We start from the raw sequence: 26,342 nt of genomic DNA on the forward strand, positions 1-26,342 counted from the left end.
CGTCAAGGCCCGTTCTTCCTGGCTGTGCTGACAAGGTTGATCTTGGTTGCACGTTTCGGCACAAGTACGGCACAAGGGAAACATCAATTTGCCTTGACAATGGTGAGGTAAGACGGGATGGTATAGGTTCGTGGGAGGCAAAACTTTACACTTGATCAAGCCTTCGTATTGTCGAATGTTTTTCAGGTCGATGTGTTCCGTGAATAATTGCGGGTGCCCTACAGGAAAGCGACAATATTTGCACACGTAGGGATACAGCGAACACACGTCCAAGTATTTGATTTCTTCTCCTATCTCTTCCTCGGCTTGGTACAGCAAACAGGTGGCATTGGTCCTTCCTCCGTACAAACTATCCCTCGGGTTCAGCGGGTCCATGAACTGGTAACTTTCCACGAGGCGTTTAAACTCGGGATCGGTTTTCAAACGGTGATCGTACTCGTGTTCCCACATTTCCACCACTCGGTATCCTTGCTGTTCTAACTTTAGGCGTCGCTGACAAGTGTCCTGGTACAAGTCTTCCATGGTTCGTTGCAAAAACTGATTTTTAGTGCCACGGTCAGGGTAACAGACGGGACATCCGTGAAATAAGCAACCGTTAAACTCGTACACGATCTTGGGGTTTTCTAAGTCCCAGCCATCGACCGAATACGTTCCGATGGTCTTTTCGCCCCCTCCGTTGCGGGCATGCTGAATCCACTTGTCTTCCTTGTCGCACAAGTAATGTAACCAACGTAGGGCTTTGACCGAGTATTGACGCTTGACAAAGTGGGTCGTTTGAGGGCTGATGACAGCCACGGTGTTTTCAGGCATGAATCGTTGTCGATACACTAAGGAACACGCTTTGGCAATGGTGCAAGCTTCTTTCAAAGGATCCACCCCTCCGTGTTCCATGAACAGTTCTCGAAATTTTCCACAGCAACGCCGTAAAATGTCCACGTCGGAACGACAATACTTTAGCATTTCTTCCTGAAAGTCGAAAGGGTCCGAGGCGTGAATCTGGTACCAAGCGTAGAAAGCTTCTCGTTGTTCGGTACGCATGTTGTCGGGGTCGTAATAGTGAGCCTCAGGCAAATGGGGTAGAACGGCATGTTGATTGGCTTCCGTATTGAAAAAGTGTGGAAAGTACCCTTTAGCCATTTCTGTCATTCCAAACGTTTTAGGCATTCGACTCAAAGGCATGGCCAAATAGCTCATCGAATCTTTAAACTGTACTTGTCCCACTTGCATGAAAATGATTTTGGCTCCGTTCAAAGTCACTTTAGGACGCTCGGTACCTTGTTCCGTATAGTACCTCAAAAGAAACTGTCCATCGTATCCGGAGAAATTGTGAGCCATCACTGTGGCATGGCGATGACAATCTCCGTAACGTTCGATGTCCTCTTGGCTCCACGTCTTGTCGACGGGGTCTAAGACCCATTGGGCAAAATCGGCTAACGTGTTTGGTCCCCGAAAGATTTTTTCACGCCCTCCGGGTATCTTGCTGCAGTGAGGGCAATGACTGAAGATAGGTTCTTGAATGCACTTCTCGCACGCTCGATGAGCCACGCAGAAATTAGGAATGTGAATGCCGGTTTCTTGCATGCATTCGAAATCGAAAAAGATGAAATTGCCTTTCTTCTTGTGACCGTCCTCTTTCTCTGGTGGGGGTTGGTATTTTTGCACGTAACATTGGTGTTCCAAGTCCACGATGTGATGACAAATGTGACATTTCTTTTTTCCTGAACATACGTGTGCCTTAACACTATTGGTACGTATGCCTTGTCCACACGTAGGGCACAATCTCAGCAGTTGACAAGCACATTTCTTCTGTGAACCTTGCGTTTTCAGATGTTGTTGGTAACAGGTAGGGCTGACAAACGTACGCAGACAAGTGGAACAAGGCACTGGTTCTTCGCTCAGACAGGGTGGAGAGGCCAAACATCCTGAGCATTTCCATCCACAATGTTTGTGTTGCTCTCGATTATTATAACCATAGTCACATTTCTCACAATAATAAACATATCTCAGGAATCCAGTGATACTGGTAATGGTATCGAAATGGTCATCGTGATGATAAAGGTGAATGTATTTTCCGTCCTTAAAGTCTTGGCCTCGAAACAACAGAGGTCCGCGCACTTCTTGAGGGTGCACTTTCAAGGTGTAGCGTGGAGCTAGGGCATCTTGCAATTTTTGCATCTCAGGAATGCCACAGGGTGTGTCTTTGGACAGTCCGGCTTGTTGTAACAGGAGTTCTGCTTCGTTTCGTTGTTTGGCTCGATCGGATCGTTGAATAGTGTCCCAGGTTCTTTTCCATTCTACCGTGTCGTTCTTGTCGGCATAGGTTCGTCCCACCACGATGGCACGGGCTAAACACATCTGGTCATGAGGGTTCTTAATTCGGACGAGACTTGTTTTGGTGTTGCGAAGATCGTCCACCAATAACATCTTTTTGCGTCCAGTCCCTTGAGGAGGAGAGACGTGGGTCATGTCCAGTGTGGCTTTACCATCGGTGATGTCAAACTGATCATTAGATTGTTGTACGTGTTGAATCTTGTCCATGACTTTGGAAGCAGTTAATTCTGCAGGGGTGCTAAACTCGATCCAAACAGGGGATTTCAAACCGTCGTGTTGTATGGAAAGTCTCAAGCGATCGTCTTCTTTGGGTTGACATTGTCGCTTGAGTGCAGTGAGCAAAGAATCCCACACCTCAGTGATGAACACTTCTGCTTTCTCTAACGGCACTTCAGCCTTGAAATCTTTAAACTTCACCGTGTATTTGTAAGCCGTGGTTCTAAATTTTCTAGAGGAGCGCTTTTCCGTCTCTCGAATGGAATAGTAATTTTCAGGGTTAACTAAGGGTGATGAACTTGGTTTAGAGGGTTCGGATTCTGGTTCACTCATGTCCTCTTCAAAATCACTGGCATGAATTTGTGCCAAGATTTCAGCCCTGGTACGAGGCGATAGATCACGTTTCTGCCTCTTACTTCTTTCTTCTTCTTTCTTCTCGAATGAATGGGATCGTTTCATCTTGAAAGCAAAAAGTCAAATGACTCAAGTTCAAACACCATAAACTACTTTATAGTCATGGCAGACCAGCGTATATAAAAGGGTGTGTGTCTTGTCCTTTCACTATTCATTTCACTCTCAAGCCGAGCACAACGATGGAAGAGACTAACCAGATGGAACGTTTCGTCAGAGCTTTGCGAGGGGTCATTAGAAAATTCTCTTCAGACCAGCCTACGGACTACTCTCCTTCCTTTAGAGATAAAAGTCAAGATACTTGCTATATCTGTCAGAAGAAAGGGCATTGGTCTTCAGAGTGTCCAGACCGTCAAAAAAGAAAAAAAACAGGGGATAAAAAAGACAAAAGTCAAGATACCTGTTATTATTGTCAAGAAAAAGGACATTGGTCTCCAGATTGCCCAAAAAAGAAACAAGAGGAGTCAGAAGAAAAGAGGAATTCTTCAGAAGAAGAGAGGGATTCTTCAGAGGAAGAGAGGGATTCTTCTGAGGAAGAAAGAAGACAGGTGAAGAAAAAGAAACAGGAGAAAAAAAGAAGAAGGGAAGAAAGCGAGGAGGAAGAAGAGGAAAAGAGTGTGACGGTGAAGAAATTGAAAAAACAGAGAGACTAAACAAGGAGAAAAGAAGAAATCAATGAACTTATTATTAAAGTGTTGTGTTGTAAATTGTGAATTGGATTGTAAAAAATGGAGAAAAGAATAAATGAATGATATAAGGTAAGAGTCTTTGAGTTTTGATTTTAAAATAAGAAGCTACACTCACGCACTCATACACAGACACGTACTATAAGGGTAACATGGGTGAGTTATTTTGAGTTATTGGCAAATTGAAATTGTATTTCTTTTCGAGAAATGTGGGTGGCCCTGAAAAGGGCCTTTTTTCTTTATGGTGCAGGGGTGAGTTTAAGCAATCAATTTTAACTGCCTTATGCCTTTGCCACGGCCAAGGCCTACTTCTGGACTGCGTAATGTTGATGATGATTGGGTTGAAATGACTAAGGGTGGTACGGTAGGCTTAGTCACAGGGTTGACGTGTTTAGCTCGGGAAGGTCGTATTCTCTTCGATCGTGATAAAGAAGTCTGATACATTTGTTTAAGACTTCTTAACTCCGCTAAAATGTCCAACAGTACCGTAGCCGTTTGATTTTCACCCTCTTGTTTCTTTGCTGCTACTTCTTCTTGCTGTTGCTGCTGTTGTTTTTTTCTTACTTCTTCTTCTTGTTGCTGTTGCTGTAGGAGAAAAGCCTGTTCCGCTTCCTTTTGTCGTTGTATAAATTTCTCCAATTCTTCTTTCTGTCTCTGTCTAAAATTTTCCACTTGCGGTAATGAAGAAGGTAACGCAGGTTCTGGAACAAATTCTTGCGAGGAGAGAAAATCCACAAAATCCCAATTCACTTCTTCTGAAAGTAAGTCCGAGTTCCCTTGGGCAGTCTCCCCTGCTGGTGCACCCCAATGGATCGTTTTCTGAGTTTCCGTCATGTTGAATCACTGTCGCATAGATTGACTGCACACAAGCGCTAGCAGATCTATATTGACTAGGTGACGTCACAGACTGCTCTCTTCGGATTGGATGCGGCTGGCTGAATTCTGTAACGCGTGTTCGGATTGGTGAATGAACTCAATCCGTTTCAATCCTTCCTGTCCCTATAAATAAGCGCCGTTCAATGCATTGATTCACCTGTTCTCGTCGCTTCAAGATGTGGACTACAGTTGAGTCATCCACCCTTGTGTCTTCCATGATGTTTCGGACAGACTTGCTCATGTATGTCCGATCCAAGTGGACCGTTGTCCACAGGACCAACACCAGCCTGTGGATACGTAGGATCTACGTGGAGAGGCAAGGATGCCTGAAAAGAGTGCTGATGTACGGACCAACAGTGAGACGCAGCCTAAGGAGAAGAAGAAGACCAATGCGGTGCCATTTATGTTTATGAATACATTAACATAAACCCAAAGGCCCTTTTCAGGGCCAGCCATATTTCTCGAAAAGAGATAGTCTTTGAATTGCCTACCCCTTTTTTTAAAAAAAATTTTTAAAGAAAAAAATCCCATGTTAAATTCCCCTTGTCCGTAGAGTGACCCACGATTTATTGCCATGTTAAATTCCCCTTGTCCGTAGAGTGACCCACGATTTATTGCCATGTTAAATTCCCCTTGTCCGTAGAGTGACCCACGATTTTTCTCCATGTTAAATTTCCCTTGTCCGTAGAGTGACCCAGGGGTGTTTTTAATGCTAATTCCCATTGTCCGTAGGGTGACCCCATTCACTACTGTTTATAGACAATGTCATTTACAAATTTCACTCAATTTTTAAATTATTATTTTGACCATGAACAATGCACACTGGTGTTCTGATGAATAGAATATCGCTTTCCCTATTGTTTGATGACTCATCTTTCAGTCTCAAAGAAGAAGCACTCATTTTGTACCTCCACGATCCATGGTTTGGTCTTCATTATATACAAGGCCTGAAGTTTTTCTTCAGTCTCAGCAATATAGATTAAAGGACCGCTCTAAATCAGTTGACAAAAACAACAATGATTTGGAAAATGAAATGAAGATAATTGATCTTAAAGATCAAACATATATCTACCGATTTTCTGTTTTGGTTTCAAACAGTTTCAAAGTTAGATCAACTTGTATTCAGCCTTGCATAATGCAAAAAAAAAAATTTTAACGTATCATCGCTCATTGCCAATATCAAATTACTGTCACTTGGTAACACATTTTCCTGAGGCCTTTCTAGGTCATCTCTTGTCGACTATATAAAGTTACTTCGACTATACTGTCTTTGTATAATATTTCTGATAAGGCTTGGTGTTTCACGTGACAACATATACATTGAATCAAGCAGCCGTGTCATTTTCGGAAACTACGACTCAGCAAGCGAAATCATGGTGAGTAAAGTTCTACTGAAAAGCAACTGCTACTTCCACTGTTGGTACCATTACTGCTATAAATACCACTGCTACTACTACCACTATTACTACTACTACTATTAATACTACTATTATTCTACTATTTCAGATGCTACTAATATTGCTACTACTATCACTGTATAATGGCAATGGTACATGACAATCAGTAGAACTGCTAGATGCCTATTTGCTTTCAACACGAAGTGTGAAGTGGTACTTTGTATCTCACAATGACGTACATTTTACACGGTGGACCGTTTCCACAGGCTTAAGTTTCATTTAAGCATTGTAGAACGTTTTTCTCCTTGATATTCTAATTGTCCTGCAAAAATCTACAAACCGAGGTACAAGAAAAACTGAACGGTTTGTTCTGTTTTTTATTCGGAAACATTTGATAATTTAGAGTGTATTCAAATAGCTATGCAACACGTGTAATTTTGGCATGATTGTGCTCCCATAAGGTATCTCCTTTGCACATAAATTACATACATGAATTACACACTCGTCATTTAATGATCGTAGTTAGTGACAATTCTTTAGATGAATATTATATAAAAAAATCTAATCATCCCAAGAACCATTATACATATGAAATTTTCAAATTTCTGAATGCAAAGAAGACTCATGGTCTGAGCACAGCTATGTATTCTAGCATATAAGCTGTATTGATTTGTAAAATAAAGTGCGTGTGATGTACAAAACTCACGCACGTAATAATCTGATTGTGAACCTGAGTGCGATTCCCATTTTCGTATCCAATTGAAAATGCATTAAGAAAAACCCACATGGCCAACCGACACCGAGAAGGAAAATAGATTAGTGCAGAACCAGTAATGTCAGGGTTTCTCTGGACCAATCAGATGTCGTTGCTAAAACTGATTTCGGGTACAAATGCTTCAAAATTGCTCATAATAATTTCGGAAGTTAATATGTATCACGGCTTTAGTCGCGGCCATTATTTTCTAAAGGCTAGATAGACATGCAGCAAGTCCAGATAACAGCTTCCAAAGCTTACTCTTCGAGCGCCAACGACACGGTATTGGTGTGTGTGTGTGTATATATATATATATATATATATATATATATATATATATATATATATATATATATATATATATATATATATAATAAATCGACAATAACAAATAAAATTGTACTAATACCACTGCTAGTACTACAACGGATATTCTTGTTTTTGATACTGTTGCGTTTGCTTTTACTGCTACTCCTAATGCTAGTACAGTTATTGCTTCTGCATTCAACACTACTACATTTGCCTCGTTATGTACCAACTCAGGCATTAGTGGTATTAGAGTTGGTAGGATTAGTAGCTGATATTACTTATTTGAAGATATAGCAATAGTACCAAGATTATACTATATGTGTCCAGAAGGAAGAAAATATATATGATTCATATATATGCTAAGCAGAGGTACACGTGTCTAGATTTGAAAAGGCAATGCCGGCAGAACAGTAGAACTAATTAGAATATTCCGAAAGAAATTGAAAAAATACTACCAACACTCAGTTCCAACTAACCAACCCCAACCCCAGTTAATTATATTAATTACAAAGCAGTAAAAATATTTTTGAGTCAAAAGGAAAAATATATATCCTGCTTCAAACTAAAATCCCATTCTTACTCCTCGACTACCCCTATCATCCGAAAATTAAAAGCTCGTCACGTATATAATCCTGATGCTATGTTAAAATGAAATTATTGTCTGCATTCAAAAACAGTTTCCAAATCAACGACGATCATGCTTACGATTATTATTGTAGCATCTGTCCTAGTGTTGTTGAAAGCTCGAGTACGTATAATGGTTTAAGGGAAGTGAATCCGATGGAAATTTACTTAAAAATCTGTACTTACATGGCCGACAAAAGGATCTTTAAGAATTTAATTCAAGCAGTAAGCATTGAATAGCATACAATTTGTTTTTGTTTCAGAACAAAATTATTGGTCTCTGTTACCTTCTGACCCTATATCAAGAAGGATGTTTAATCCCGACGACTGTAACATCCTCAGTCGGATGTATTATTGACGACCGCCATTTCCGGCCTGGGGAAGAAATTTCACGTGAAACAGTTGGGTCATGGTGTTTCGGTTCCGTTTGCAGCGAAAACGGACAAGTCATTTATTGGGATGACTGGAATTGCAATACGGACGTATCCCCATCGCCCGATATGCATCCTCCGACCACAGCACCGCAGCAACCAGGCTGTTATACTGGCGAAAGGTGGATCAAACCAGGGGAGATCACTTTTGAAGGAAGAAGCGAGTCCTTTTGTTACGGATTCTACTGTAATCCAGATGGAAGCCTGGGCTCGTGGGACGACTGGAATTGTTCACCTTAAATCAGTGGTGTCAAAAGACTCTCATAAGTTTCAATTCACTCTATAAAATGAGCTTTATGTTTATCACCCACATAATAAACAAGTGAATTCAATATTCGATTTTGTCGTTTTTATTAACAGGCAGTTACATGAAACTAAATGTCTTTGCACGGTCATCATTAACGCACTCCGCACTCCTCTCTCTCTCTCTCTCTCTCTCTCTCATTAATTTCTGAAGACTTTGTTCTAAGCACACCATCTAAGAAAATATTTAATTTATACACATTTTTGGGTGGGTTGGAGGTATGACATGAAAGGCATTTGTTAATGCTACTCACATTACCTTTCCTTCTGTGATGAATTAGCTGATGCATAAAACTCAACGTACATATCATTTCTTTTTTCCTTTCCACTCTTTTTAGAACTGATAATAAGAAGAATCCATGTTTGCATGGCACGCGATTAAGACAGATTCTGAATCGAATGACCATGCTTCCAGCACTTTTCTTTTTGCTGATTCATTCTAATTGTGCATGGCCAACATATCGGATTACCGATAATGTAAACTGTAATGGTATGAACCCTAACACACCTTCATGATGAATACCTTTCTGGTCAAGCGTGACGATGACTCGAAGGTGACAGACAACAAAGTACCGTGAAAAATGTAATGTTTTTGATTATCTTTTATTAACTGATCTGAAATAAACCAATACGATAAATATGCATGTTAACTTGTGGGCACTTTCCATCAGCAGGACTGATGGTGAATACAGTGTATTGTGTGGAATTAGCACTAACTAACTAACTAACGATCTGTGTGTGTGTGTGTGTGTGTGTGTGTGTGTGTATCCCCTTGTTACCCTGTTAACATACATACACACATATACATACATACATACACACATATACATACATACATACATACACACATATTACACACATATACATACATACATGCATACTGTAACGACTCTAGATTTTAAACTATGTATTTAGAAAGAAGCAAAACCAAAACGTTTAGTAAAACATACAAATAATTCATTTCCTTCTGTTACAAGGTAACAATTTAAGAGACACTTTCAATATTGTGAATTAAATCCCCAATAATCCTAAATTTCATATGCCAAGTCTAAAGGTATTGAACGTTCAGAATGAATTCCAAGTCTTGAATGTCCTGATATACCAATGGTCTTGAAAGTCCCTATGTACCAGTAGTGTTGGATAGCCTGAGAACACAATCCAGAATGTCTTCAAATGAGTTCTCCATACTTTCAAAATAATCTGTTAATCCAATTGAATAAGCACTTAGGAATTACAATGAATGATTTAAATAAAAAATTCCTCTCGAATTTTATCTGAACACAAATGCAAGCTGTTATAATTAAAAGGTTAGGTCTTGAAATCAAATTCTTGTAAACATCTGATTTCACACGTCATGAAAAAGGTCAGGCATGCAACAACTCCATCCACAACCCTCAGTCATGGAAAAAAGTCAAACACAATATGTATTAAATACGTATAACACTTCCTCTCATAAAGAAAATAAATATTTCAAAAAAGTCTTCCTTTACATATTAATCAAATATATATATGACAAATTATACGGGAAGAAAACAATATAGTACTTTATACGTGAGAGTGCACCGGCAGTCAGAATATATACGTGAGAGTGCACCGGCAGTCAGCATAGCAGTTCCTCTGATGCGTCTAATGTATTATTCCAGCATCAAACGCATTCTGAACAATTTGTGATTTTTATTTTTCATTTTATTGACGAGAGTAAGAATGTTGTAATCAGTGAACACAATAATATTAGAAGGACCTGAACTAAAATTTCAAAATGTTGCAAAGCCATTATCAAAACCAAACATTCTTTCTGAGTGTGGAACAATTCTTATTGTACTTGTTTAGCTTTTATAAAAAATAGCACACTGGTTGATCCATACCATTTTTATCTTCTTAAGGAATACTCCACCAACCCGAAACATCACTTGCAGAAAGAGACATTTTAAATAAGTGACTCAAATGTGCAGTGAAAAACACTGGTGCAGTTTGACTGATGACTTTTAATTTGTCCAAATATTCCTGACACCAGTCAGAGCAATGAAACTTGGATTTTTTTAAAAATTGACCTAGTCACGGCAATAGTTTCCAAGTGATCTCCCTAAATATGGTTGTAGATGATGACGTCATCAATGAACACGTCACAGTTATTAAGACCAGATATTAACATGTGCATTAAACGCTGAAATGTTGCTGGGGGACATTTCCTTCTAAGAAACGTCGCTTTATAGTGATGATAAAGTCCATCTGGAGTTGCGATTGCTAATTTGTTTTTTCCTTGAATGGCATTTTCTAGAATCCTGTAAAGAGTTCAAACTTGGTGATGTATTTTGCATTACTAAGCTTGTTTATGGAATCACCCACTCTTTGCATTGGAAATTAATCAATAAAATTTGGACAGACTGTTGGCTTTTTCATAGTTATTACACATGAAAAATGTATTATCTGATTTTGGCACTAAAATAAATATTGCTCTCCAGTTAGTTTTTCTTTGTTCTATGAAACCAGTAAATACTGAATTCAAACATTCCTGCTTGAGAGGAATCATCCTGTGAGGACGTTGTCTTACATGTGTAGAACATATAATCTCAATGTCATTACAGATGTTATTTGTTCGAGTTGGAATATCCGGAAACAAGTGCTGACATTCACATTATACCTGCTTTAGTTTATTAGTTCATTGTGCTTGTAGTTGTAAATGTTTCTGGTCCAGACTGCTCAATATTCCTGAATTTTGAAGACTGGTCACTACTGTCCGGTTGCATTACACAGTATACCACCTCAGTGTATATGTTAGGTACAGCAAAATTGATTGAATAATTAACTGGGTTGTATCAACTAAAGTAGTCTTCGAACATATGTAACTTTCAAAATTGTTTATGTTTCCGTCTAAAAGAAGTGTTAATGTTACGATTTAAGTTATTTACTTTTTTCTTTAATTGTATATGTGCTATAACATTTAGATGTTGAGGTATGGAAGTGAAACAGAACTTTATAACAAGATTATAAACTCCTTTCCTGTGTATGTCTGCCATAAATAAATCTCATTTTTTTCTTGGTATAGTGAAGACTAGTTTATGATACTTTAAAAGTATCAACTTATATTTGAAATCGAAGACACAGTCTAGGAGTTTAGTCTTGGAATTTTCATTTTAAAAGAAGTTTCTCTGTTAAGAACTTCACAGGTTCACCGACAATATGTCCAAAATCCAGTTCAAAAGGACTAAAACCGAATGTGTCTTGAACCGAGTTCTTAACAGCAAACGAGCATTATCATCCTAATCCTCTCCGGTATTAAATCGAGCATCATCATCCCAATCCTCTCCGGTATTAAATCGAGCATCATCATCCCAATCCTTTCCGGTATCAAATCGAGCATCATCATCCCAATCCTTTCCGGTATCAAATCGAGCATCATCATCCCAATCCTTTCCGGTATCAAATCGAGTATCATCATCCCAATCCTTTCCGGTATCAAATCGAGCATCATCATCCCAATCCTTCCCGGTATCAAATCGAGCATCATCATCCCAAACGCTTCCGGTATCAAATTGAACATCATCCCAATCCTTACCGGTATCAAATCGAGCATCATCATCCCAAACCTTTCCGGTATCAAATCGAGCATCATCGAGCATCATCATCCCAAACCTTTCCGGTATCAAATCGAGCATCATCATCCCAAACCTTTCCGGTATTAAATCGAGCATCATCATCCCAATCCTTTCCGTTATCAAATCGAGCATCATCATCCCAATCCTTTCCGGTATCAAATCGAGCATCATCATCCCAAACCTTTCCGGTATTAAATCGAGCATCATCATCCCAATCCTTTCCGGTATCAAATCGAGCATCATCATCTCAATCGTTTCCTGTATCAAATCAATATGTTCGTCAAAGTTTGATGAAAATTTCCTAAGCCTCATAACTAGCAGAGAGATAAGCAGAATACTTAAACGTTTGGATGCTTGATGTATGCATATTTTATTGGAAAATTCCAGACATAACATTTAACCCTTGATCAAACTAGATAGATTTGGAAAGGCCAGTGAGTGTAAATAAAACTTTACATGGCTTTAACTATGGTTTTAGTTTTAATTTCTTTCTCAAAGCAATTTCATCAGGACATATTGTCGACGTACACATTATGGTAAACAAACATGGGTAGCCTCACTTGGTCTTAGGTAAGGGACCGACACAATCCAACATTATTCTTCTATATGGTTTCGTAAGATGCATGAATATGTTGCATATGAGGCTTAGATATCTTCTATATTATTGATATTTCAACCGTTTGACAAGTGTGACAAAATCTACTGTGTTTAGAAATATCACTTATAAGATTCGACTCTTATAAATGATTCAAGATCTTGTGGAAAGACTTATTGGTTCCTAAATTACTAGCCAGTTGAGTTTCATGGGCTAACCTAAGACTTTCCTTGACCAAAGTCAAGCACAGAATATACAGTACATATATATAACAGTACATGAATAATTTGGTAGTTAACGAATCATATCCTTAGGGCATTATTCCACCAATCAAAAATGAAGTTTAAAAATATTGCCAACTGCACAATGTTAGCGACCATGCCCTTTTAGTCGATAAATCGGACAATTTCCATACCACTGACTGTTTTCTACAATTGTCCACAGCCAAAATGCTTCCTAAATAAATGTAGTCAAACTGTACTGATTAAGGATCACTGAGAACGAAAACGATGCTTAAAATTGTTGATTGGATCCAGTTTTAAGATATGGTACTGGGTCAGTATCTACGACCCTTGACTTGTGAATGGCGGATGTTAAGTGGGATATAAAGGGAAGGGATCGCAATTTGAACCAGGATTGACTAAAGTACATCTGTTACTGGATCTATGAATATATCTTTGACTGGGTTTGGACAGTACGTGCTTTTTAGGCAAACAATGAATGATGTAATCTGAAGGTGGTATTACGACATACATGATATGAATTGCATCATGTCATTCCTAGAAGTCATAGAAGATGCATTCATAACTAAGCTTACATCACTCTGCGGAACAAATAGGCCAATATCACTCTCTAAATCACAGTGTCGTGCTCCTTCATTTGTCAGTGGTTAATAATGTAAAGGGACACATTTATGTTTAGCCAAAGTGAGCAGGGATTCCTCGTATTTGTGTAAATAATGCAGACAACTTCGGCTTTCTTTGAGGCGAAGTATATTGTGCATAAAAGAACGCGCAGTATAACCACTTTGGTTAAGAGAGCCTATCACTTTTATTTTGGCTACAAAACTGGAGATCAGGACAAGAGGTGGGCCTCACGTATATGCTGCAACATTTGTGCAACAAAACTTCGCTAGAAGCTGAACAGGAAAGGAAATCTGTGCTTTTTGCAGTGCCAATGATTTAAAGAGAACCAACAGATCATATCAACAATTGTTACTTGTGCATGGTGACTCCAGTTGGTAAAGGTGTGTCAAAGAAGAAAACGTGGTCTGTGCAGTATCCAAATATTCCAATCAATAGAGAAGGACTGCAGGTTCCTGATACAATAGAATCGTTCTCACTTGAGTCAGACGCGGAGGAGGAAGGGGATGAAACTTCTATTCACGAGTAACGGAGAGCTGATGGGCTCAGACTAAAGCAGTGGAATCTCATGACAGGTAATGTTACGGTTTCCATGTTCCGTGACCATCGATAGGATCTTGTCAAGTTATTCTTCGTGGAAGGGGATCTTCTAGCCTGCAACAAAATCGATGATGTGATGGCAGCCCTCAACATCATTCATGTTCCAAGTGAGTAGAGACTGTTTATTGGTTCATCGAAGACGAGTCTTAAATATGTTTTAATGCATAATAGCAATAGTTGACCATCAATACTAGTTGGCCATGCAGTCCATAAGAAGAAACATATGAAAACATAAAACAACTTTTGAGGTGCATAATCTATTATCAACATTTGTGGCAGCTTTGTGGCGATTTGCAGTGTCATTCTCTCTTGCTTTGTCTACAGACTGGATACACAAAGTACTGCTGTTTTCTCAGCGAATGGGATAGATGTGCAAGAAATTCCCAATACCTCAAGAGAGAGTGGCCTCTCCGACAGTCACTGGAGCCTGGTAGGAAAAGTGTTCATCATCCACCACTTGTTGAATCAAGGAAAATTGTCTTACCACAATTGCACATCGAGATGGCTCTGATGAAGACCTTGATCCAGGCCATGGACAAACCATAAGCATCTTTCAACTACCTAGTTGAAAATGTCCAAGGTTAAGTGGAGCTAAAATAAAGGAAAGTTTCTTTGGTTGTCCCCTTATTCGTGAATTTCGAGATACTGTTGTGTCCGTGTAATGTGTGGCAATGAAAAGACGGCATGGAAAGCCTTCCAACTAGTGGCAATACATTTTCTCGGAAACAACAAGACAGACAACTATAAGGAGTTGGTGGAAAACCTCCTCATGACATACAAAAGCTTCGATTGCAACATGTAACTAACGATACATATTTTGCACTTTCATCGAGATTTTTTTCCTACCGAAGTGCGGAGCAGTGAGCGACGAGCATGGACAGCGATTTCATCAGGACATTGCAACAATATAGAAATGCTATCGGGCCAAACGGAGTCTATCAGTGCTTGCAGACTATTGCTGGACAGTGACAAGTGATGCCTCATCTAATGAATACAAGAGACAAGCCAATAACAGCCGAGTAGACACTGGATAAGGTCTAAACTACTTATATATGCATAATAGTTATTTGCCTTTTGTTTCATAATAAATGTTATTATTTAACCCTTTTGCTGTTTTAAAAAGTGTTACATAAACATGACAGGTGAAATATTATCATGTAAAGCAACCATGAACACATTAAAAGACATAGGTTTACAATTTATGATTACTTACTCTACTATCTACACAGTACATATAGACGCATTATCTAACAATTTAATATCTTGGAAACATTAGCCAATCAGTGGTTTTAATTGTCATATTTGAACTCAGCACATCAAAATCCGTAATAAATAGCACATTTTGTCTATGTAGTAGACGATTTCTAAATAACTGAATTATGTGACGATAAATTTGTGTGATGGAAGGCACATCACTATCTGAGAAGGCAGTTTGAAATGTTATAATGCCAGTGTCTACCTGAGTAGGGAGTTCTGGAATATTGTTATGCCAATGTATACCTGAGAAGGCAGTTCTAAAATGTTATAACCGGGAATAGGTCTTACAATTCACCATTTCACAGTGGCATGTTATACTTGGACGTAACACCAGGAAGTAAACACCTGCACTTGAGCATGTGAATTTATAGATGCGCTCTGGATTTTAATTTAGGATCCAGTTATCGGATCTTATGAAATTTATGTTGAATTTTTATCAGTCAAACGCCTTAAGTATAGGCCCGATTGATGTTTTGTCTAAAATAGTAAAGTAACATACTGCATTGATAACCAAACGTTAAGAATTTTAATACATCATAATACGTTGATGTTAGAAAAGTATACTCTTATTGAAGTATTCTGCTTTCATGGGAGTAGCCTATATTTTTCTTGTACCATACCGCTTTGAAGACCGAAATCTATAATTGTAATGTAATATACTGTACTGATGACAAATGTCTATAATTTGAATGTACCATATTGCATTTATAATAGAAGTCGATAACTTGAATGTGTCATACTGCGCTGATGACAGAAATCTATAATTGTAATGTACCATACTGCACTGATGACGGAAGTCTACAATTGTAATGTATCATACTGCAGTGACGTCAGGACTCAATAATTGTAATGTATCATACAGCACTGATGACAAAAGTCTATAATTGTAATGTACCCGCACTGATGACAGAAGTCTATAATTGCAATGTACCAGACAGGTTTTATGTCAGAAGTCTTTATTTGTAATGTACCATACTGCACTGATGACAGAAGTCTATACTTGTAATGTACCAGACTGCATCAATGACAGAAATCTACAATTTGAATGTGCCATTCTGCATTGCAGACAGAATTATAAATATATGTAATGTACCAGACTGCACTGATGGAAGAAGTCTATAATTGTAATATATCACACTGAATAAGGACAAATTTCTACATTTCTCATGTAACATACTACACTGAGGACAAACGTCTATACTTGTTATGTAACATACCGCATTTAGCACAAAGGAATACAATTGTAATGTACAAGACTGCCCTAATGACAGATGTTTATAATTGTAATGTACCCTACTACATTGATGACCGAAGTCTGTAATTGTAATGTATCATACCGCTTTGTTGGCAGAAGTCTTTAATTTGAATGTACCAAAATAAACTGATGACCATATTGCCTTGAAGACAAATGTCTGTAATTTGAATGTACCATACTTTATTGATGACAACGGTCTATAATTGTAATGTACCAAACTGCAATGATGACAAGTCTATAAATTTAATGTACCATTCTGCACTGAGGACAGAATTATATAAATGTAATGTACATACTACACTGATGACAGAAGCATATGGTATATGGTGGGACAAGATGCCACATGTCTGGGATATGATGATCTAGTGCAAGACATCATTATAAACTCCCACACTGCAAACATGGTAACGATATGACTGAAACGTCATTGTAGCTATGTTAAAAATCCAACACACAAACACACAAACACACAAACATATATACACAGTGTTAATTCTGTTATCAGATCATTATATGAGGCAGTTATTTGTTTCTGCTAAGAGTCGAAATATTGTATAAATTAACTTTCCCTGCATGATATTGTACAGCGCGTGCAAAATTGATGAAGCTTGTTTGTGGAGAATGGCTATTGAAACGCTCAAGTAGTCTATGACTGATGACTTTGCATGTGTTTGCTTTGCTTATGTCATAGATATATGCAGAGGTCACACACTGGCTTATATTCTGTTTTCTGTAAGTATTATAACAAGGTGTTATTTCTTTCACAAAGTGGTTACTTACAATAAAATTAATGCAAATTAGTAAACAAGTTCCAATCTCGCATGAACCTCTTCAAACTTGGATTTCGTCCCAGAAGTAACAGGTGTCAGTGTTATATCCTAATGAGTAAAATGATGGATTGCATTTTCGTTGGTAGTAAAGGTCTCCAGTAATTGTACATGGATTATTCAATACTGCCTGCCAGCCAAAAGTTGCAACATATAATTAATTGTCAGTCATTGCTCTAATGTAATCTTTTGATTTTTGCTCTTTTTTTAACTCACCTTAAGCATCAAATGAGAATCGTTCATTCACTCTAGAGTTTAGTCAGCATTTCCTTCATCAATTTTTGATAATGAGGAATACCGGTCTTTCGTTGGTATGAAAAATGAATTGTATTCTTCATGTAATATTTGCCTATGTTTTGAATTTGGCTTACTGGCTATCTCTCCTTTGATTTCCATTGACCTATTTACAAGTGTCACATGTTTGTTATGTTCATGTCCTGTGACAAATAGATACACGTTTTCTTCTTGATGGGATACCTATGTAATTTACTTTCATGGATAAAAATAATTCGGACGCACACACGTACCAATCAGATATTAAAAAATCTCGACTTTCTTGTTAGTATTTTTGACAACTTTAGCCTGGCGTAATTATGGAACTCTTATGAGGCCATCGGTTTAAATGAATTAGCGCTAGGGACAAAGATAAACCTGAACGTACAATGAACTCTAGAGTAATTATATTTTTATTTTTATACTATTTCCATATATGGATTTTGAGTCCACAGAAAGACGCTGTGTCAAGTTGTTAATATTTTCATCGATTTAAATTTGAATATTGTAGCAACAACAATCAATTCCTTTAAGTTTGAACAGAACATATTGTTTATCCATCGACTACATCTCAGTAAACAGTACTTAACAATTACGAAACTTACGCCGCTGTAAAAAGCGAAACATATTGTGTCGTTATCAAACCAATCGGCCAGTAGAGCCACCAATTTAATAACTGGTGCTTGTAAAATCAGACAACTAATAAAGGGAATTAAATTCATTGGATGAAGATAATAAAAGTGTCAGTAATTTCCCTTTAAACCATAACCCGTAGGTAGCCAGATGAAAACACGTACTATTGGAATCTGCAGTTGCACTTTTAAAACACACACACACGCACATAGACACACAGGAAATCTGTATCTCAGTGCATATAATCTATACAAGGACTTTGTAAGGGAATGCGTTTAAATACAACAACTGTAATCTTGCTTTTAGCATATTATATGTCTTTCATTTTATTTGTCATTTTAACATTTCGCAGAATATTAACATCTTTACCTTTCATAGTGTACCAGGACCGCTCCGGTGGCCTAGTGCTTATAGTGTCCGTCTCTGATGCGGGAGTTCGTGAGTTCGATCCCCGGTCGAGTCGTACCAAAGACTTAAATGGTACTAACAGCTACCTTGCTTGGCGCTCAGCATTAAGAGGTTAGTGTTTGGACTGGTCGGCCTGGTGTCAGAATAATTGGACTGAATGGGACATGATGCCCCAGTACTAGACGTCACTAAAAACCGCTACAATTCATAAATCTTATGTGTGTGTGTGTGTGATTTGGATTTTTGACGTAGCTTTAAAAAAAAATCAGACATATCACTACGATGTCTGCATTGGGACAGTTTATAGTGATCTCAAACATGTAGCATGATGTCCCACCCAGTCACATTATCATGATACTAGGCCGACCAATCCTGACCCACGATCTCCCGCATCCGAGGCGGACCCTCTAACCACTAGGCCACCGGACGGTACAGCATTACAGTTTAGGACTGGTTGGCCTGGTGTGAGAATAATGGGAATGGATGGGACATCATGATACAGGTCTGCGGCACGATGCCCGAGTGCTAGACATTACTATAAACTGCTACATTGCAGACATCGTAGCGATATGACTGAAAATATTTTAAAGTTACGTTAAAATCCATATTACACTCAAAATACATTGTTATCCTCTTTGTTTAGATTTGAAAGGTTTATTCTTCTTTAATTTGGGTATACAGTACAGTTTTACAGTTTTTGGCTTTTGAACCTTTGACCCTTAGTTGACACCATATAGCCATTATTGTGTCTGATATGCCGTAAAACCACACACACACACACACAACCACACACACACGGAGCAAAGACCATTCCTTGTGACACGCCTTGAAGTTTTTACAATTTATACATGTCCACACCTAGGAAATGAATTGCTACATTCAATATGACAGTTTCTAAATCAAGTATTGGCATACCTAGACTAATACAGATTACGATAGACCTGTCTATGTGCTTGTGTGCGAGGGGAGTTAGCATCAACTGCAAACAAATACAAGTTATTAAAAATAACATTTAATCTACAGCAAAAGTATGCACAAATTCAGATTGTCGACAGTTTTGTTTAATACATTAATTATATCAAACCAACACAATTCACGATGAATTAAAACGGGAACTTGTCAAAGAGTTATATATATATAAACGTTTATCTACAATTCTAGTCATCACACACACACACACACACACACAAGGAATAGAACCAGTCTATAACGGACAGTCTCATAATAATTGCCCACACAGGACAGATGTATGTTCTCACACTGAACAATACTGACCCACACCGGACGAAATTGTGCAAGCCAACACAAGTTTAAGTATGTGCCCGCACACCCCCCCCCCCCGGAACAATTACATGCCAAAAAAGGAATGAAATATGTCTGTCCACAAAGAATAGACATCTGCATCCACACAGGAAATGAATACCTGTCCACATAAGACTGAATAATATCTCTTACTTGCTTGTCCATTTCAGTATGGTGTACTTCAACAGTGAGGTCGTCTGAGTTTCCACAGGTGACATTCGAGTACCCTGGTAACCAAGCTCGTTGTTAATATCTACGTGATTAAAACATTGGTAATACAGTCTATACTTCATCTACCTCAAGCGATTCTGCAGCAAGAACAATTAGTTGCACAATACAGTTCTTTATATGCATTGTTCATTCTAAACATCGCACATGCAACATACCACCTATTGTGAACCTAGAGCAACGTGCAAAACTAGTTGCAGAGTATTTTCTATACTGCGTAACTTAGGCAAGGTATACAAACAGTTTATCTATACAAAATGTGCGTCCATATGTCATCAACACTGTTTATTGAATATTTAGTTTGATAAAGTTATTAACAGTTATGAAGTTCACTTCTAATGGACAAGTATTAAACATTTCAAACAAAAAACAACACTTTGAAGAACATTAATTAAATCTTACTTGTTTCAATTCAGGACAGAATGAACTTTTATAATATATTTCTATTAGCATGGCTGGTCAAAGCTTTGAAGAGCTTATCGGCATGGCACGCCATCCCCCCAAAAATTAATTGCACCAGGCGAACCTTAATGTTGTCGCTCCAGCTCCCACTAGATTTTAATGTGTGTGTTTGTGTGTGTGATATGGATTTTTAACGTAGGTTTTTAAAAAAGATTCAGTCATATCGCTACGATGTCTGCAGTGTGGCAGTTTATAGTGATGTCTAGCACTGGGGTATCATGCCACAGACATGTAGCATGATGTCCCACCTAGTCACATTATTCTGACACCCGGCCGACCAGTCCTAACACTAACCTCTTAATGCTGAGTGCCAAGCGAGGCACCTGTTAGTACCGTTTCTGTAAGTCTTTGGTATGACTCGGTCGGGGATCGAACCCACGACCTCCCGCATCCGAAGCGGACGCTCTAACCATTAGGCCACCGGAGCGGTCCTAGATTTTAATAATCTCTTCCGTATAATTTAGCGCCACTTAAAACCTGGTTCCATAGGTGGTCGGGACAACCCTGCTTATGGGATGGACTGTTGTTCGTCGTTCGTTATTTGTCCTTCCGTAGCGCAGGATTGTTAACGTCACTCCTAGTAAACTATTTCGAGGATTGCCTTGAAACTTGACAAACACATGCATCCCATGCTCTACTTGGTCAAACTGCAGATGCTGCTGCTCGGATATCCAGTAGGGTGGCCATCTTGAAGATAGTGTTATGGCTACTCAGTCTAAATGGATGGATAGATCAATGTGGGGTTTTCGCGTAAGGACTTATTTTGATGTGTAGTTGCTGCTAAATCAATAATGTCAATCTAACGTCAAAGATTCACGCCATCTTGAAAATATTCTTACTACAACCCCTCGTACAGGGGTAGTCATGTAAAAATGGGGTTAACACTAAAAGACTTCTAACGAAGTCAGCTTAGTCCAAAGAAGAACTTAATCAAAATGGCTTCTACAAAAGCGATGTTTGAAAATACTTTATTGTTCTTTTTCCTAAGTAGGAAGCCATATCTTGAAAATTGTATCCTATCCACTCCTCTCCAAATGGATGGCTCTATCAACATGGAGTTTTCACCAAAATACACTGTATGATATATAGTTGATTCTAAATCAACATGGTGCCAGTGGTAGATCCAATATGGCCACCACGATGACTGTCTGAACATGCTATCACAGCCCTCCTTGAATGGATGATTAATTTGTGTGTGTGTGTGTCTGTGTGTGTGTGTGTGTCTGTGTGTGTGTGTGTGTGTGTGTCTGTGTGTGTCTGTGTGATTAGGAAGATTATTTTGACATGAGGTTTATACCAAAAGACTCCTAATGATATCTACTTCGTCCTAAATAAAATTGGTGCCAAGCTGACATCGAATACGTCCACTACAGTCGTTAATTTGAAAATCTTGTTCTCTTTGAAGTGTATCAAAGATGTTATCAACATTCTGCAATTCAAAGAAAGAAGTGGTGTCATCTTGAATTCCTATAAAGTGTAAATTATATTCGCCCAGTAGAGCGTATGTCAGTTAGATGAACTCTTGTTGAACTGGTACACCACATCGTCATTTAGTCTCAGTTCTCCAATTCTTTAATATTTTGATGTATTTTCTCTGTTTTGGTCGCTCTATCGTATACGTAATCGAGCCGTACAAAGTTACTATAATAATTCGACATACATTTTGCGCATGTGCGGAAAGTTTCCCAATATACATATATTTTCCCCGGCTCATCTATAATGTTTATAGACAATGTCATTTACACATTTCACTCAATTTTTATGATTATTTTGACCATGAACAATGCACACTGGTGTTCTGATGAATGGAATATCGCTTTCCCTATTGTTTGATGACTCATCTTTCAGTCTCAAAGATGAAGCACTCGTTTTGCACCACAAGATCCATGGTTTGGTCTTCATTATATACAAGGGCTTGGAGTTTTTCATCAGTCTCTGCAATCTAGATTAAAGGACCGCTCTAAATCAGTTGACAAAATCAACGATGTATTGGAAAATGAAATGAAGATAATTGATCTTAAAGATAAAACATATATCAACCGATTTTCTGTTTTGGTTTCAAACAGTTTCAAAGTTAGACGAACTTGTGTTCAGCCTTGCGTAATTTTTTAATTATCATCCATCATTGCCAATATCAAATTACTGTCACTTGGTAACACATTTTCTGAGGCTTTTAAGGTCATCTCTTGTCGCCTATATAAAGTTACTTCGACTATACTGTCTTTGTATAATATTTCTGATAAGGCTTGGTGTTTCACGTGACAACATATACATTGAATCAAGCAGCCGTATCATTTTCGGAAAGTACGACTCAGCAAGCGAAATCATGGTGAGTAAAGTTCTACTGAAAAGCAACTGCTACTTCCACTGTTGGTACCATTACTGCTATAAATACCACCACCACCACCACCACTACTACTGCTACTACTACTACTACTACTACTACTATTAATGCTACTACTATTGCTACTATTTCAGATACTACTAATATTGCTACGACTATCACTGTATAATGGCAATGGTACATGACAATCAGTAGAACTGTTAGATGGCTATTTGCTTTCAACACGAAGTGTGAAGTGGTACTTTGTATCTCACAATGACGTACATTTTACACTGGGGACCGTTTCCACGGGTTTAAGTTTCATTTAAACATTGTAGAACGTTTTTCTCCTTGATATTCTAATTGTCCTAGAAAAATCTACAAACCGAGGTACAAGAAAAACTGAACGGTTTATTCTGTTTTTTATTCGGAAACATTTGATAATTTAGAGTGTATTCAAATAGCTATGCAACACGTGTAATTTTGGCATTATTTTGCTCCCATAAGCTATCTCCTTTGCACATAAATTACATACATGAATTACACACTCGTCATTTAATGATCGTAGTTAGTGACCAATTCTTTAGATGAATATTATTTTAAAAAGTCTAATGATTCCAAGAACCACTATACATATGAAATTTTCAAATTTCTGAATGCAAAGGAGACTCATGGTCTGAGCACAGCTATATATTCTAGTATATAAGCTGTATTGATTTCTAAATTAAAGTGCGTGTGATGTACAAAACTCACGCACGTAATAATCTTATTCTGAACCTGCGTGTGATTCCCACTTTCTTAGCCAATTGAAATTGCATTAAGAAATATCCACATGCCCAACCTACACCGAGAAGGACAATAGTTTAGCGCAGAGCCAGTAATGTTGGGGTTTCGATGGACCAATCATAGGTCCTTTCTAACACGGATTTCGGGTGCACATGCTTGCAACCTGCTCAATATAATTTCGGAAGTTAATGTTTTGCAGCTTTAGTCGTGGCCATTATTTTTAAAAGGCTAGACAGACGTGCAGCAAATCCAGATAAGAGCTTCCAACGCTTACTCTTCGAGCGCCAAGGACACGGTAGAATGGTGTCTGTGTGTGTATGTAAGTATATATATATATATATATATATATATATATATATATATATATATATATATATATATATATATATATGTATGTATTTATATATTAAATCGACAATGACAAATAAAATTGTACTAATACCACTGCTGGTACTACAACGGATATTCTTGTTCTTGATACTGTTGCGTTTTCTTTTACAGTTACTAATAATGCTAGTACATTTATTGCTTCTGCATTCAACACTGCTACATTTGCCTCATTATGTACCAACTCAGGCAGTAGTGGTATTAGAGTTGGTAGGATTAGTAGCTGATATTACTTATTTGAAGATATAGTAATAGTACCAAGATTATACTATATGTGTCCAAAAGGAAGAAAATATATGATTCATATATATGCTAAACAGAGGTACACGTGTCTAGATTTGAAAAGGCATTGCCGGCAGAACAGTAGAACTAATTAGAATATTCCGAAAGAATTTGAAAAACTACTACCAACATTCAGTTCCAACTAACCAACCCCAACCCCAATTAATTATATTAATTACAAAGCATTAAAAATATTTTTTGAATCAAAAGGAAAATATATCCTGCTTCAAACTAAAGTCCCAGTCTTACTCCTCGACTACCCCTATCATCCGAAAATTAAAAGGTCGTCCTGTATGTAATCCTGATGCCATGTTAAAATGAAATTATTGTCTATATTCAAAAACAACATCCTAAGCAACGACGAACATGCTTACAATTATTACTGCAGATTCTGTCCGAGTGTTGTTGAAAGCTCGAATACATATAGTGGTTTAAGTGAAGTGAATCCGATGCAAATTTGCTTAAACATCTGTACCTACATGGCCGACAAAATGATCTTTAAGAACTTAATTCAAGCACTAAGCATTGCATAGCATACAATTTGTTTTTGTTTCAGAACAAAGTTATTGGTCTCTGTTACCTTTTGACCCTATATCAAGAAGGATGTTTAATCCCGACGACTCCAATATCCTCAGTCGGATGTATTGTTGACGACCGCCATTTCCAGCCTGGGGAAGAAATTTCACGTGGAAGAGAGGGGTTATGGTGTCACGGTTCCTTTTGCAGCGAAGACGGACAAGTCATTGGCTGGGATGAATGGAATTGCAATGCGGAGGTATACACATGGCCCGACACACACCCACCAACCACAACACAGCAGAAAGCAGGCTGTTACATTGGTGAAAGATGGATCCAGCCAGGAGAGATGACTTTTGAAGGAAGAAGCGAGACCTTTTGTCACGTATTCTTCTGTAATCCAGATGGAAGCCTGGATTCATGGGACGACTGGAATTGTCCGCCTTAAATCAATTATATCAAAAGACTATCTCATAACTTTCAATTCACTCGATAAAATGAGCTTTATGTTTATCACCCACATAAGAAACAAGTGAATTCAATATTCGATTTGTCCTTTTTATTACCAGGCAGTTAAATGAACCGAAATGTTTTTGCACGGACGTCTTTAACTTATCTCCCTCTCTCTTTCTCTCTCTCTCTCTCTCTCTTATTAATTTGTGAATCCTTGTTCTAAGCACACCATCTAAGAAAATATTTAATTTATACACATTTTTGTGTGGGCTGGTGGTATGACATGAAAGGCAATTGTTAATGCTAAGCGCGGTACCTTTACCTCTGTGTCGAATTAGCTGATGCATAAAACTCACCGTACTTATCATTTCTTCTTTCCTTTCCACTCTTCTTATAACTGGTAATAAGACGATTCCATGTTTGCTTGGCACCCGATGACGACAGATTCTGAATCGAATGACCATGCTTCCAGCACTTTTCTTTTTCTTGATTCATTCTAATTGTACATGATCAAACATATCGGATTACCGATAAGGTGAACTGTAATGATATGAACCCTAACAAACCTTCATGATGAATACCTTTCTGGTCAAGCGTGGCGATGACCCGAAGGTGACAGACAACAAAGTACCGTGAAAAATGTAATGTTTTTGATCATGTTTTATTAGCTGATCTCAAATAGACCAATAGGATAAATATGCATGTTAACTTGTAGGCACATTCATCAGCAGGACTGATGGTGAATATTATGTATTGTGTGGAATTATAACTATATATATATATATATATATATATATATATATATATATATATATATATATATCCCCTTGTTACCCTGTTAACATACATACATACATACATATACGCACACGTACATACATACATACATACATACATACATACATATATCCATCGATACATCCATACATACATGCTTACATACATACATACTGTAATG

At 38.0% G+C, this 26,342-nt stretch overlaps 1 protein-coding gene and 1 long non-coding RNA gene across 2 annotated transcripts; both read left to right on the forward strand.

Annotated features, from left to right (window-relative positions):
* Nucleotides 1–5,772: 5,772 nt before the first annotated feature.
* LOC149800418 (uncharacterized) lies at nucleotides 5,773–8,367 on the forward strand. The gene is made up of 2 exons (XR_016420965.1): nucleotides 5,773–5,896; nucleotides 7,868–8,367. It is a non-coding gene; the product is annotated as an uncharacterized LOC149800418 (long non-coding RNA).
* A 14,494-nt stretch (nucleotides 8,368–22,861) lies between these two features.
* Nucleotides 22,862–25,473, forward strand: LOC149800419 (uncharacterized). The gene is made up of 2 exons (XM_089957244.1): nucleotides 22,862–22,966; nucleotides 24,972–25,473. Exons 1-2 carry the CDS (start codon nucleotides 22,964–22,966, stop codon nucleotides 25,377–25,379), a joined length of 411 nt encoding a protein of 136 aa, XP_089813370.1. The 5' UTR covers nucleotides 22,862–22,963; the 3' UTR covers nucleotides 25,380–25,473.
* The last annotated feature ends 869 nt before the right edge of the window (nucleotides 25,474–26,342 follow it).

Source organism: Sinohyriopsis cumingii, chromosome 5 (genome assembly GCF_028554795.1).
Source record: "Sinohyriopsis cumingii isolate HCF-2022 chromosome 5, ASM2855479v2, whole genome shotgun sequence".
Lineage (NCBI taxonomy): Eukaryota > Metazoa > Mollusca > Bivalvia > Unionida > Unionidae > Sinohyriopsis > Sinohyriopsis cumingii.